We start from the raw sequence: 13,104 nt of genomic DNA on the forward strand, positions 1-13,104 counted from the left end.
TGTATGCTCTTTTCTGTTAAAGCTTTCTTTGGTTGCAAGTTCATAACCACAAATTTAATTTAATTTTCATTTAAAGGAGCTAAAAGCAGTAAGATGAGCACAGCAGATTATTTTAGAGCTGAGTTGAAGTGTCACGCATTTTCAGTGGCCCCATTTTCTATCCATTAAACTGGAAAGATTTATGTTTATGCAACTAGTTTTGGAGGTGGGGCAGTGAAGGTCAAGGTAATTATGAGTGATTGTGCTTACCTTTTCAGTGCCATGTAGCATAAGAATTTTCTGCCATTTTTCTTTACCATATTGCGACTGAGGCAAGTGGCAGCATTTCAGTTCTGCTCTGAAGCTATTCTTTTTCCATCAGGCCACACGATGTCTCTGTGGAAGAATGCCATGTCACAAGATAGCATCATCCTACAGCCGTCATTCTGGTGGAGAATGGCTACTCCACAAGGGTAGCAAGAGCAGCTATTCCACATTCTCTACAACAGTTGTGCTCCTGGTAGAATGCTAAGCCATGTCATTCTTTCCCCAGTGATGCTGTTCAAGGAATAGTCCCAGAGTAGACCAGGAGTGTTGTCAACACTTGCTGCTATGGCAAAGCGATGGCTGCCCACATACCAAATTAACTCTCATCAGCAAAAATAAACTGATGCTATTCTGCCCCTCTGCAATTGCACTCCAGAATTATGACTAAACTACAAATGAAATGTTTGGTATTGTTATTGAAACTTTAGAATGAAATAAGTAGGTTTAGTCATTCCTATAATCCTAGCAGGGACATTTTTGGCCTTCCAGATGTTGCACTGTAATCTCCATTACCTTTCACCATCGGTTAAGAAGGCTAGGTCTGATGTAAGTCACTGTACAAGTATAGCCAAAAGAGCATAGTTTTCCCATCTCTGCTATAAAGGAGCAATCAGACTGAGTGTGCACTCCGAGTTAAGCGTGCAAAGGTAGCATAATCTCAGCAGAAGTAGCTGGAGCAGGGATCTCTGAAAGTGGCTTAGAATGTGCTGGAAAAGTTCTGACTGCAACATGTGGCACAGCCTGATTTTCTTCTGAAATATATTTCCTTTTCAAAGTACAAATTTCCACTTGAATTTTTAAAAGGAGTTGGAGCCAAACACTGCTGACCTGTGGCACACAAATAGTCTGGTGTGTATAGGAGCAACAAGGTGAAAACTTCATGAAATGCTTACATGGGCAGTGCTTTACCTGTGGCCTGAGCTTCTCCTTAGTCATGGCAACCTACAGAAAAGGATTGATTAAAGTGCAGTAATCTGTGTTTATTATAATAGGTGAATTAATTTTTCCACAGCAGCACGAATGAGGTTCATTTCAGTGAGATGCTTATGTTAAGGAATGCTTAGAGCTTTCTCATCAGCTTAGCTTCCTTCAGGCCTTTTCATTAAACCCTCGGCTTATCAGTTATTTTTGTGCACCAATTATATAGTTAAGGAAGTTACATCTGCATGCATTCCACCATTCTAGACATTCTTAAACTGAAAAGGCTTTATTTCTACTCTAAATATGTTATGAAAGTGAAATTATTCATATTAAGAACACCTGAGGATCTTGAGGCTATGGTTCAATTTCTTAACCATATGACACATTCCTTCACTTTGCTCCTGCTGTTTGTGAAATGGATTGCATAGAAGAAAACATGAGGAGCTTTTAGCTGAGGGCATTAAGCAGTAGCTATGGTACAGCTGTTGTGCAGACAGGAAGTTGGTCAGAGGTAGACAGCCAAACACATTTTATCATCCCTGCAACCTACGTCACCTCAATCCTTATGTTTGTGGGGCTGGCATTATGAGTTATGGCTGAAACTCATTTGGGTCTTCAGCAGTTTGAAAATGATGGACGTAATGTACCTGTCACAGGCTCAGCAGTTAAAATTGCACTCAGTCCTCGGCTTCCTTTTAAATGGTTCTCATCAACATAATTATTACACAGTTTTATTACAGTAATAAAGTAACTCCAAGGGGGAATCTACTGGGGAAGTAATTGTGGGAGCCAAGGCACTGCATTGGCACATTCCCTTTGGCAGCATCGCTATGTTTGCATACCTCATGGTGTACTTCTGTTCTTCATTGTACTGATATAGGACTTATTACTCCTCATATTGCTGAGGTAGTTTAAGGAAAACAATCAAATACCTAGAAGCACATGTAATGGTTTGAATAGCAGCGTAAAAAAGGATGACCCACTAGACATTTTGTCCTACTTTCATTTTTTAAAGTGTCAATTTTTTATTCCATTTTTTACAGACAGTGCCATAAGCACTTTTCTGTTCTGGAATGGAAGAGGCTTTTTAAAAAGAGTCGTAGGTACCAGGACCAATTAATTTTCATGCTCCTCCTTTAGCCAACTAGTTTTAAAACAGTTTTTATAAAACTTATAAGAATCTACTGAAAAGAGCAAAAGAAAGAACAATCTAACATGAATGGCACCCTGCTGGCCAAGTTGGATGGTTGCTGGAATCTAGGTGGGCAAAAGTGTACTTCATTGATAATTTTTTGTTAGTTCTCCCTGTGGCACAAGAACATGGGGTTACCACTGTAAAGAGCAGTGGCATTATATGATTTAATCACAAACAGTTCATTATGCGATTCAGATGTGAAGTATGAAAATATCTACTCTGGAAGGCGCTAAACTGAGTGTTCTACCACAGTTGCGTCCTTTATTATGTACACCTACCTGGTACAGCTGCAGAAATGACAAGAAGACTGTTTATGTCCTGTATTATACCCAGGATTTCCACAGAGACTGGTGATTTTAGATGGCTGAAACTCTCCTGAATTATCCTGTTCATGATATGCTGTTGTGAGTATCGGGAATTATATTTCCCATGTTCTCTGACACCTGGGATGTTGTGGTGCAAGCATGTACCAGAAGTTACAGTAGCCGCTACCACATGAGTCCATCTTTGACCTCGTCATGCTGCAACATTGACTCTTGCCCAATTTCTAGGATTTTTCTCTCAAGAGAAAAGTATAATAGCAATAATAAGTTTGCTTATGCAAACTTTCTAAGCTCCCATCCCCTATCCTATTTCTGTTCTCCCAATCATCTTGTCTTCTGACCTGTTATCTAGACTGTATGTTTTGTACTCTTCATTACTACCAATGGTCTCTCACTATGACTCCTGTCACAGTAGTGTCACTGCTCACTGCTGTCTGTTCAAACATGAATGCTGCCCTCTCAGTGAGTGAACCACACTCTTAGATATTGGGTTGCATGGTCACCATCACAGCCACAGATGTTTTAGAGACTGCATTTTTCCCAGCCTCCTCCTGTTGCACTTCAAAGCCACTATGCTTGCAAAACAATTGTACAGAATAAATCATTGGGGCAGCAAAGCAGCTTTCCCCCAGAAAGGGGGCAATCAGGCATTCCTGATCTTGCCAGGTCGATTGTTTTCATCACCATGGTTATAATTCATAGATTAAAAAATGGGTCAGTACTAGGAAGATTCATTTTTACCTATCTTAACCAGTTCTGCATCACTGTTACTAAGACACCACCCAATTTATTCACTTGCAGGGACAAAAAATTATCTTAGAACTTACCACAGTTATTTATAATCCGTATTTGAAATGGGACCCAATTCTCAGCTTTTGTTCAACTGTTGACCAGTTGAACTGGTATATAATATGCTGGAACCTTCTGTATGAATATGGACATCACCTTTCAGCAAGATATCTTGGAACTGTAAAGCAAACAAAGATTGAGTTACAATTGTGGCATGTGTATGGCTTTAGAACAACTCTTAAGTGCTGTGAAGGAAACTTGGGAACTGTTGCCGGATATGCTGCTACCAGAATGACTGCTGGTTTTGCACTTGATGTAAATCCTGTTCTAGTTTTCTAAATCAAATAGGGAAAAGACGTGAGGATAAGAAGTACTTCAACACTACCTCTCTCCTTTGTTGGGTTTTTTGCCATCAGCTCGTGGAGGGGGACCAACTGAAGAGGACAGCCTTGCTCACAAGAGTTATTCCTCACATAAAGACCCTCTGTGGATAGCAGATGTATTCATCTTCAGAATGTCATTTTCCATGAATTGAGGATGACAGATGCTACAAAGTAGAGGGACAAATGGCTATGGGCAGGTTCTTCTACTCATGCATTTCTCCTGTTCAGGTTTAGAGTTGTCGCTTCACTCTTTGATGAAACACATGGAATGGTAGTAACAATTCATTCCTAAAGAAAATAAAGAAGCTAAGTTTTCACAGAACTATTGCCTATTTATCACTAAATAATTGGATTGTGCCAGAACATCTTGGGTGTCCTCCTCCTCCTCCTCCTTTTTAACTACAGAATTTATTGTAAATTTGACCAAGTGGCTAGCTTTCTAGTGCAAAAGAAGAGATTGCCAAAATGGATAACAAAAGAACTAAAGTCAGAATACTATCCATTAAGGAAATGTGGCTTAATGTTAAGAAGTTGATTCTAAACTACCCCTTTACCCTTCTAAACTTAAAAGAACAAGGTTGGTCCTCCTGTTGTAGGACCAGTCCCTTTTCAAATGGAGCACCCTCTGAATTTGACACAAAATCCTTGGACTCATGGTGTGAATCTCTCAATCTCCCCCCACTCCATTAGTATGCTTACTAAACCTCACAGAACTGGAAATTGTCTGATTCTTAGCAAATGTGTGGCTTATATCCAGGTCTACTGAATTTAACATTTCAGCTGCAGTTCTGGTCCCACCTCTTTTTCTGACTCAGAATCTGATTCAACAACCTTTGAAGGCTCATTTATAGGCAGAGTGGGCCATGTCTTCCTTGGGCTTTTTTCAAGGAAGATACTTGCTCTTTCTTACCCCACCAGATGTTAGATCCACCTTAGCCTAGTGGCTAATCTAGCTATGCATTTAACCACAAGTTCGATAGAAATATTCATGACTGAGAAAGCCTAGTGATAAATGGAGACTTATTTCAGAAGAATCTGACCTCTGTCTCTGTAGATCATAGTCTCTTGAAAGCTAAAGCAAATACCACAGAATGGGAATAGAAATGGGTGAAGCAATACCATATGGTTGTAGGGCTGCTGTTATGTTGTATCATACTATGTAAGTACATTTTGGGGCAAAAGACTCCTTATTCCACCAACAATGAACAACATTTCTGGACTATTTAATTTTCTCTCTCTGGGAGAACATGTTTAAAATATTTGTAAGATTAGGCCTTCCAGGGTTTCCTCAGAAATGAAGATAATGTGTGACTATTTCAAGCCACACTCGTATCTTCTGAGGAGAGCCTGGAACAGAAGATATAAGATATCTTAATATATCTGGATATCCTTCTTGGTAGAGGTATCCTAGCTAGAGTAATTTGGGTAATTAACTGATGGCACAAATTTCTTTGTCGCAAGTACAAATCTACAAGGGCAAAAAGTGCAATTAATTGTTGAGTTATATTTACACTAATATTCTTAGGGGAAAATTATGACACAGGGTAACTATGCTTACAAGCATTACCATTGACTTGTACTATCTTTAGAATTCTGAAACCAGTAGCAATCACACTTTGGGTTATGCATATTTAAAAAGAAAGAACACCTACAGTTTGATATTTTACAACATTACTAAATTGGAAAAAGAGAGTATGAGAAGTTTTCATCTTCTATAACTCCTAATGATCCATGAACTTGCATCTGAAGCCACAGTATTACACCATATGCTCATGTACAGGGAATAAAGTGCTTGTAATTGGATTCTCACTACACATTTTTGCTATTAGATCACACATTCGGAATGGTGTTTCAATTTTCACTAACCTAACATGAACTGGAATTTTAAGTTACACATGCGGGAAAATACTTTTCTGTATCATGGGAAATGATGCACAATCTCACTGCTGGCTTCAATTTCTCAAGGAAAGAGAGACTTCTGACATAGGAAATTATCTGGCGATGTGCAAAATATTTCCTATTATTTTACAGATTGCTCCAGTTTACTTGAAAGTGACATTCTTGTTCAGCTTATTGATTTGCAAAAGCTGGTCTAATTTTTCAAATTGTTGCACTGCATGCAAGTTCAGATTTTTTAGCCTTACTGTTATTTTCTGCAATTTGAAAAGCACAAGGTTCTAACTTCAAGTGTGCATCACTTTTGTTTGGAAGCTGAATGAATAGTCACATGTTATAGTTCACTGTTCTGTCCAGTTATTTAATCCCCCTTCTTCAGAGTGTTTACTGGCTTATTATTGCTCCTCTAGCTTCCCATGCAGACTATAGACATTTTTCTCTAACTATATTAATTTTTGCATGCATTGCTTCAAACCAGAACTGTATCAAACATTGAAAAAACTGAGCAATCCAAAAGATACCTACATTCCAGTATGAATATTAGTTGGGAAAATAAGCGAATTGTCTCTCATCTCTAATTTTAAACCATTTTATTTCCTCCCTGGCTGCATTGAATCTTGGGGGTTTTTTAGGTTTTTGAAAAAGTAGGTTTACCTTTTATTAATGATAATTAATGGACAATTTTCAGAGGAGAAAGGATTCTGTTTTTAAAAAGCAGACAGTACCTGTCTTAGCAGGATGCTCTATGAATTGATCAATATGGTTTTAGTTTCCTTATGTTTCAAGTGAACTCAAAATCATGCATCTCACACCCAGTGGTTGGTTGGCTGGTTGTTTTCCACTCCTACAGCGATAGGTGAAAGAAGTTTCAAATGTCTTAACCATCTGAACAAAGGCATTTAAACAGTGAAACATGGCCAAAATTAGCTTGATGGTCAGGGCTTTAGATTACCAGTGATTTGTTGGCAGCCACAGTTGGCTAGGGACAATTACGAAGTTCAAACTCAGCAGAACAATGCCTTGTGATGGACGAAGGGCAAGGGTCTATTTTTATGACTCTTGCCAATATGGTTAAATGATGTGATTGTGGCAGAGAGAACTAGAAACATGGTGGGAAGAGATGGGAGGAATAGAGTGGCTGGATTTCCGCATATTATATTGAACAAGACAAGAATCTAAATTGCTGCATTTTTTTATAGCTGTTAACAATGTAAATGGTTTCAACAAACTTGTTCGTTTGTTCTTTCATTCTTTTTACATTTGCTTCTCCTGCACTTTAAATTTTTAAAAGATTCCTCTATAGCAGCATTAGATGTTTTTGCTGCTGCTGTTAATACTACAAGGTGTATATTTCTTTTTCTTTCTCCCACCTGCTGTCCTTGCTTTTAATAGTCAGCCTTGGAGAACAGAACAGCTGGGACTCAGTGTATGTGCCGTGGATCATATATTTTAAATCTAAGATCCCCAGCTGTGTATTTGTAAATAGAAAAGTTGACTGAACAGGAGAGTCTCTGCAGACTTGGAAGCCTCATCAAGTGAGAATTGTTCTGTGTAACTGCTTTGCACAGGGCACACCATGGAGTTGACTTTGCAAAATATGCCCAGAAATCCAGCAGATGCTGAACGGGCAGGTCATGATGGCAGGTGCTAGAACCAGACAGTTTTGGCCACTGTACAGCCTACTCTGAATCTTCGAAGTTAAGTTGCTACCCTGAAGTGCAGTGGAGCAAGCTGTCCCAGTTAAAAAGGAAAGTGAACAACCAGGCCAGTTGGCTTCTGATGACTTCTGTGCAGGCTGCCATCCTGTCCCTCACTTCAGGCAGCAAAATGTCTCAGACTGGTCCTAGTCTGTGGTATTACTGTTCATTTGTGCTTTCTGTTTTCTCAAGTGCCAAAAGAATTGCAGGCTGCATCTTTACACTGCCAACTTCCTTCTTAGGTTTTACTCACAGTGTCTGTTGCAGTGAAGTAGAAACTTCAGATTTTGTGACAGAGCACATGGAAGCAGCCAAGTACCAGTACTTTTACTCAAAAGCTTAACAAAAAGAGCAAAGAGAAAGAAAATAGGTTCCCAAAATGGTGAAGCACAATGTTTATTTTACTCTGGAAAACAAGCCACAATTTATAAACTGGAACTGTAACACATTTATATTTGTGACAGGAGTTGGCTATTTTATACTGAATTGTTCCACGTTAAAAATATGTTTATGAAATCTGTTCTTGCCACTCATTTGGGAAACAAAACAAAACAAGCAAAACAAAATTGTCTTGATATAGCTTGTCATATTTATTTTTCCATGTTGTACGCACCAAGGCAGTGTACAGTAAGAATACTAAACAGCTAACTCAACTGCACCATCAAGCAATTATGAAACCATGATTAAAATAAATTAATAAAATCAGCCTTTTAAAATGTATTGGTAAACTAGCTCACCAGCATGTGAAGACCATCCCAACATGCAGAAGGTCTCCTCCAGTTACCACTCAGCTAGGGAAGCATGGGATATATAGTGCTCAGTCTAGCAACATCCATTTGGTATCAATGTCCATGAAGCAATCACCCAGGACAACATAAGTATATTTTCTTACCATCATAAAAAAGTTAGGTATCTGCTTCCAGGCAACATTGATACCTGTAAGCTGTATTAACATAGGAAGGAAGTCCTGTGTTCATTTTTCCTATCCCTACCCCTCACTGTTTTAACAAGTGTAGTGGAGGATTAATGACTCTGAAACAAATAAATAGTTACAACCTATAACTTATTCAAACTCAATATATTTTATACCGACTTGCAGTGTTCTAGTGTTTGGTAGCACCTTATTTAAAGTAATGTGTCATCCTGAATTTTGTGTTTATTATGTATTATTAAATGATAATTGGTTAGTATGATTATTTGTATGGAAATTAACACTAGAGTGTGCCTGTCTCATGTATAAATATGCTTAACTTAAGCTGCAAGGATACAGTTGATGCTTATGGTGATTAGGATTACTGGTTCTAAAATAAATGTGTCTTTTATATCTAATTAATCCTAGGCTTTGGAAACTATTAAAAATAAGACTTTAGAATTGATCTTGCAAGGCAAGTCCTAAAGCTTCTGTGTTTTTTATATTAAGTCATACTGACAGAGGTATAATGCAGATTCTCATATAATATCTCAACAGTTTATGTATCCTTGCTTTATTTTCTGTGCTTTTCTTTTCCACACTATCTTTGTTTGTCCTGTTGAATTTTTATGGGCATACAAAAGCCAGCCCAGACTGCCTTGCCACTATGTTGTGAAAATTTAATGCACAAGGGTGATCCAGGGACTGGAAACAAAGCCCTATGAGGAGAGATTCAAAGAACCAGGCATGTTCAGCCTTGAGAAGAAAACATTGAAGGCTCATATTATGTCACTCTACAAGAACTTGAAAGGCTGTCACAAAGAGGAAGGACAAGATCTTCTCTCAATCATCCCAGAGTGTAGGTCATAGAATAATGGATTCCAGGAAGAATTTCCTCACTGTCAGAGCAGTATGATAATGGAACCATTGTGGGTCTCCCATACTAGAGGCATTCAAGACGCCACTGGACAGTCATCTAAGGGGGATGGTGTAACTTGGCATCCTGCAGTAGCAGGGGGCTAGATCCAATGGCCTTTCTTGGCCCCTTCCAACTCTACTGGTATATGATTCAGCTAGGAATGCCTCAGGAAAAGACATGGAAAGAGTGGCACATTGGCTCTATGCTGCTGTTGTCTGGCTTCTTTTGCTCTCCCAGAAGGGGGAAAATAATGAGGCACAGTTAGCTTCTCAACATCCTTGCTGTATATCTCATCTAGGATCCATAGCACAGTATGTTGGCAAGATCAACCTTCTGCCATGTCTGGCTGCACACACGCCTCTTGTAAGTTCTCTTTGCTTTATTCACTTGATTGCCTGACAAAGTAGTACCTACTTCTGGCCCTTGCACATCTGTGCAGGTTAGGCACACCTTCAGTACAATCGATACTCACCTTGTGATACCTATAGGTACAGAATAAATGGCTGGCTGGCTGGATGAAGATTTAGCCATCATGCTTTCCCCCATTCCTGGTGCTGCTGTCTTGGAAGAAGAGGCTGATAACTTGGGAGATGCTCAGGCAAGGAAATCTAAGAATGGTGGGATCCTGATTCCAGCCAGCTTACCCCATTAAGAGCAGGCTATTGGGGTCTGGCGGTTCTTACCAGCTGCGTGGTTCGCCCTTGACCAACATGTCTGCAGCTCCGGAGGCTGGTGGCCATCTTGTGGGAATTGAACAGTTAGGAAACTTGGCTGAAGGAGGGTCTTCTGGCCCTCTGGGAATGAATGCAACTAAAGAAAAAAATATTGACAATTTCAGCTTATGGAGTTCTACTGCAGAGATAGGTAGAATGGTAAAGAGCTCTAGGCACTCCACTTCTGATGAAAAGCTACTGTCAAAGGCAAGAAGCTTGGTGTGTATTGTATTTATATGGAAATCTAGGCATGTCAAAACTGCAGGGGTTCTTTTGGTGAAAAGAGCAGCAGCAGCAAAGAGTAGCTGGTAATAGAGATATTATACTACAGAGACCCCCTCCCCCTCCACCCACAGACATTCACTAGGACACTATCTTGTAGTTAAGCAGTAGACTATATGACCCTGCTTCTAGCTCCCATTTTGCTTTTACCTTGAAACTTGGTGCTGGCCTTCATAATCCTGTCCATTTAATTTATTGGGACTGAAACCTCGGTAAAGTTTATAGGATGTGGACTCTGAAGGTTTGTTTTGTGTTGCTATAAAAAAGGTTTATTGTTTATTTTAACTTGTGCTCCACTGTTGGTGAATCAAGCAGGAAAACTCTCTAAAGCAGCAAACTTTCTCTAATATAATTGAAAGTATACCAAGCCCATAGCTGTGTATTTCCATTTTAGTTTCCCCACTAAAGTTTCCATTTTAGCTTCCTCAGCATAAACTGTCTGATAATTGGTAAAGTTGCTCTGTGCAAACATAATACTACATATATTCTTCCTAAGAAGGTGTTGAGTCCTTTCCAGAATTTTATAGTTTGTGTCTACATCTTGTATATTCAATCATTTTTTTTTCTGAGTCTGCATCCTGCATATTCAACAGTCTTGCAACAAAATACTCTTCACTGGTTTTGCTGCAACAGACTGACCTGCCTACCCATCTAGAACATGCATATAGTTAAACTCCAGATGTGCTCACTTTTTGGTGCATGCAGATGCTCAATGGCTGAAGAGTCCATTTAGTGCCAGGAGATGTCACCTGGGAGCTGCTAGGAATGACATTAACTCCTTGGAATGCCAAACAGGGAAAGCAGCCATGGGTCATACCTGCTTCCTCTTATCAATTTAAAGCTGTTCATTGGTATGTCTGAGATATATGTGCAAATAACCCAAATCGTTGGATTGGCCAATCCAAGACCCCGATGGAAAAATGCCCCATTGTTTCTTACTTGAATAAACTATTTTTTTTTTAATGCTGGACTATACTAATATATATAGACAGGGAGATGAATTGAGAGACAAAGGAAGTTCTTGGATCTTTTGTTCAGTGGCCAAAACTAAACTGTTTCCTTTCTTTTAACCCATCTTGACTCCAGGATATTATGAGTCTTCAAGTTTCTGGTCCCTTAGTTTTGAATCCTACAACAATCTTGTAGTGTGGCAGTCAATATTCTTTTTCTCTTACCTTGCTGTGTCTCAGGTCTGAAAATAATTCTGAGGTTCATGTGTCTGGTAATATTGTTCTTTATTACTCTTTCATATTACTAGTATGATTCTCTGCCTTCCTCTTTTTCTAGACAACATTTCCATAGCTATAACCCCTCTCCATCTTTTGGTCTCTTTTGCCCTAGATATATTGGACCCATATACCAAGAAAGAAAGTTTTGTCCCTTGCTGGATATCCCCATTATCTCCCAAACCTGGTTATTCCAGAAACTCAGAGCACTTGGAAGCTATTGACAGTCAAATAAACAATATAAAGATATAGAGAAGGCATTCCATTAGTATGAAACTTTCAAAACCAAAATTCAAACATTTTTACTCTAAAAGTTTGTTATATTTTTTAAAAAGCGTACGTTTGTCACATGTTCCTAAAGTATAAAATGAATGACATAATGTAATGGAATCAAATATGTCTCTTTTGTAGGAAATAACAGAGCACTTCTTTGTAGATAAACTCCCTGTAGAAAAAATGTTAATCCTGGATGTGTGAGCTAAATATTAATGCTTTTTATTAATTAATACTATTCTGAATATTACAACACAGTACTGAGTTGTTCTGACAAATGTCTACTACCTTAACTATGAGGAAAGAAAGTAAACTATTGAAAATGTTTTTTCCCCTAGATACAGCTTTTGAATAGCATACAGGAGACAATATTTTGCCTCTCTGATGTGAAACAGGAGGCCTGACTTAGGAGTTGAACCTTAATAGCCTTACATGCAATTAGCAGCTGTTTTGTATGCAGAAGGCTTTAATCTGAAGGGGGATCCTCTTGATGGAAAGGAGACACCTTTTTAAACAGTTACCAGTCTACCCTTGTAGCCACTCTCCAGTTTGGAAGACTGCAGAGTTTTCTAGACCAGATTTTTAGAGAAAAAAGGAAGAATTGTCAAAAACTTTCTTCCTTGCTTAACCAGCAAGAGCAAACTCTGGATCCAAGTTAGGATATAAGAAGAATACTGCAGGATCAGACCAAAAGCCTGTGCAGGCCAGCATTCATTCTAAGAGTGGTTTTTGGGAAGTGTACTAGAAGGAACAACCTTCTACTCATGTTCAACTGAGCAATGTTGAACATGAATCTATGGCAGTAGGTTAAACTCTGCCACACATATAGGAAGAAAGAACAGGAAAAACCCCCAAGAATCCTAATGTTCATGGATATCATACAAAACATTTATGAAATCCAGAGTATAATTTGCACAGTGTAGAGATTTCAGGGTATGTGAAAACAAATTTTGACTCGGATGGGGATTAGACTGAAATGCCAATGCCAAGTGGTAACTGAGAATTAGAGTTTCAAATACTGCAAGAAAATCTAGTGAACATGTGAATGTAGCAGAATGCAGACCTAGTGTGATTAATCCCAGCTATGGTGTGTAGTGGAGGTCTCAGTTGCCAAAGAAGGGTTAATGAAGAAATTAGTTGGCTCAGGAGACATTCTGAATTTCAGGGAGGAAGAAGTGATTTGTATACCAAGGGTTATGCTAAGGACGTCTGGTTAGAGTTATTGTCCTGGACAGCAAAAGTGAGGATTGCTGGCAGCTGGGAGAGTGGAG

At 38.9% G+C, this 13,104-nt stretch overlaps 1 protein-coding gene across 1 annotated transcript in view; it reads left to right on the top strand.

The window, feature by feature from the left end:
* The first annotated feature begins 1,819 nt into the window (after positions 1-1,819).
* Positions 1,820-13,104, top strand: part of PTPRT (protein tyrosine phosphatase receptor type T) — a 530,461-nt gene continuing 519,176 nt past the window's right edge. Inside the window, exon 1 of the mRNA XM_044440227.1 lies at positions 1,820-1,865. Within this exon, the coding sequence (XP_044296162.1) occupies positions 1,820-1,865 (46 nt within the window). The remainder of the gene's footprint in view (positions 1,866-13,104) is intronic.

This window comes from Varanus komodoensis, unplaced genomic scaffold (genome assembly GCF_004798865.1).
Source record: "Varanus komodoensis strain SLA01 unplaced genomic scaffold, ASM479886v1 scaffold37, whole genome shotgun sequence".
In the NCBI taxonomy this organism is placed as follows: domain Eukaryota; kingdom Metazoa; phylum Chordata; class Lepidosauria; order Squamata; family Varanidae; genus Varanus; species Varanus komodoensis.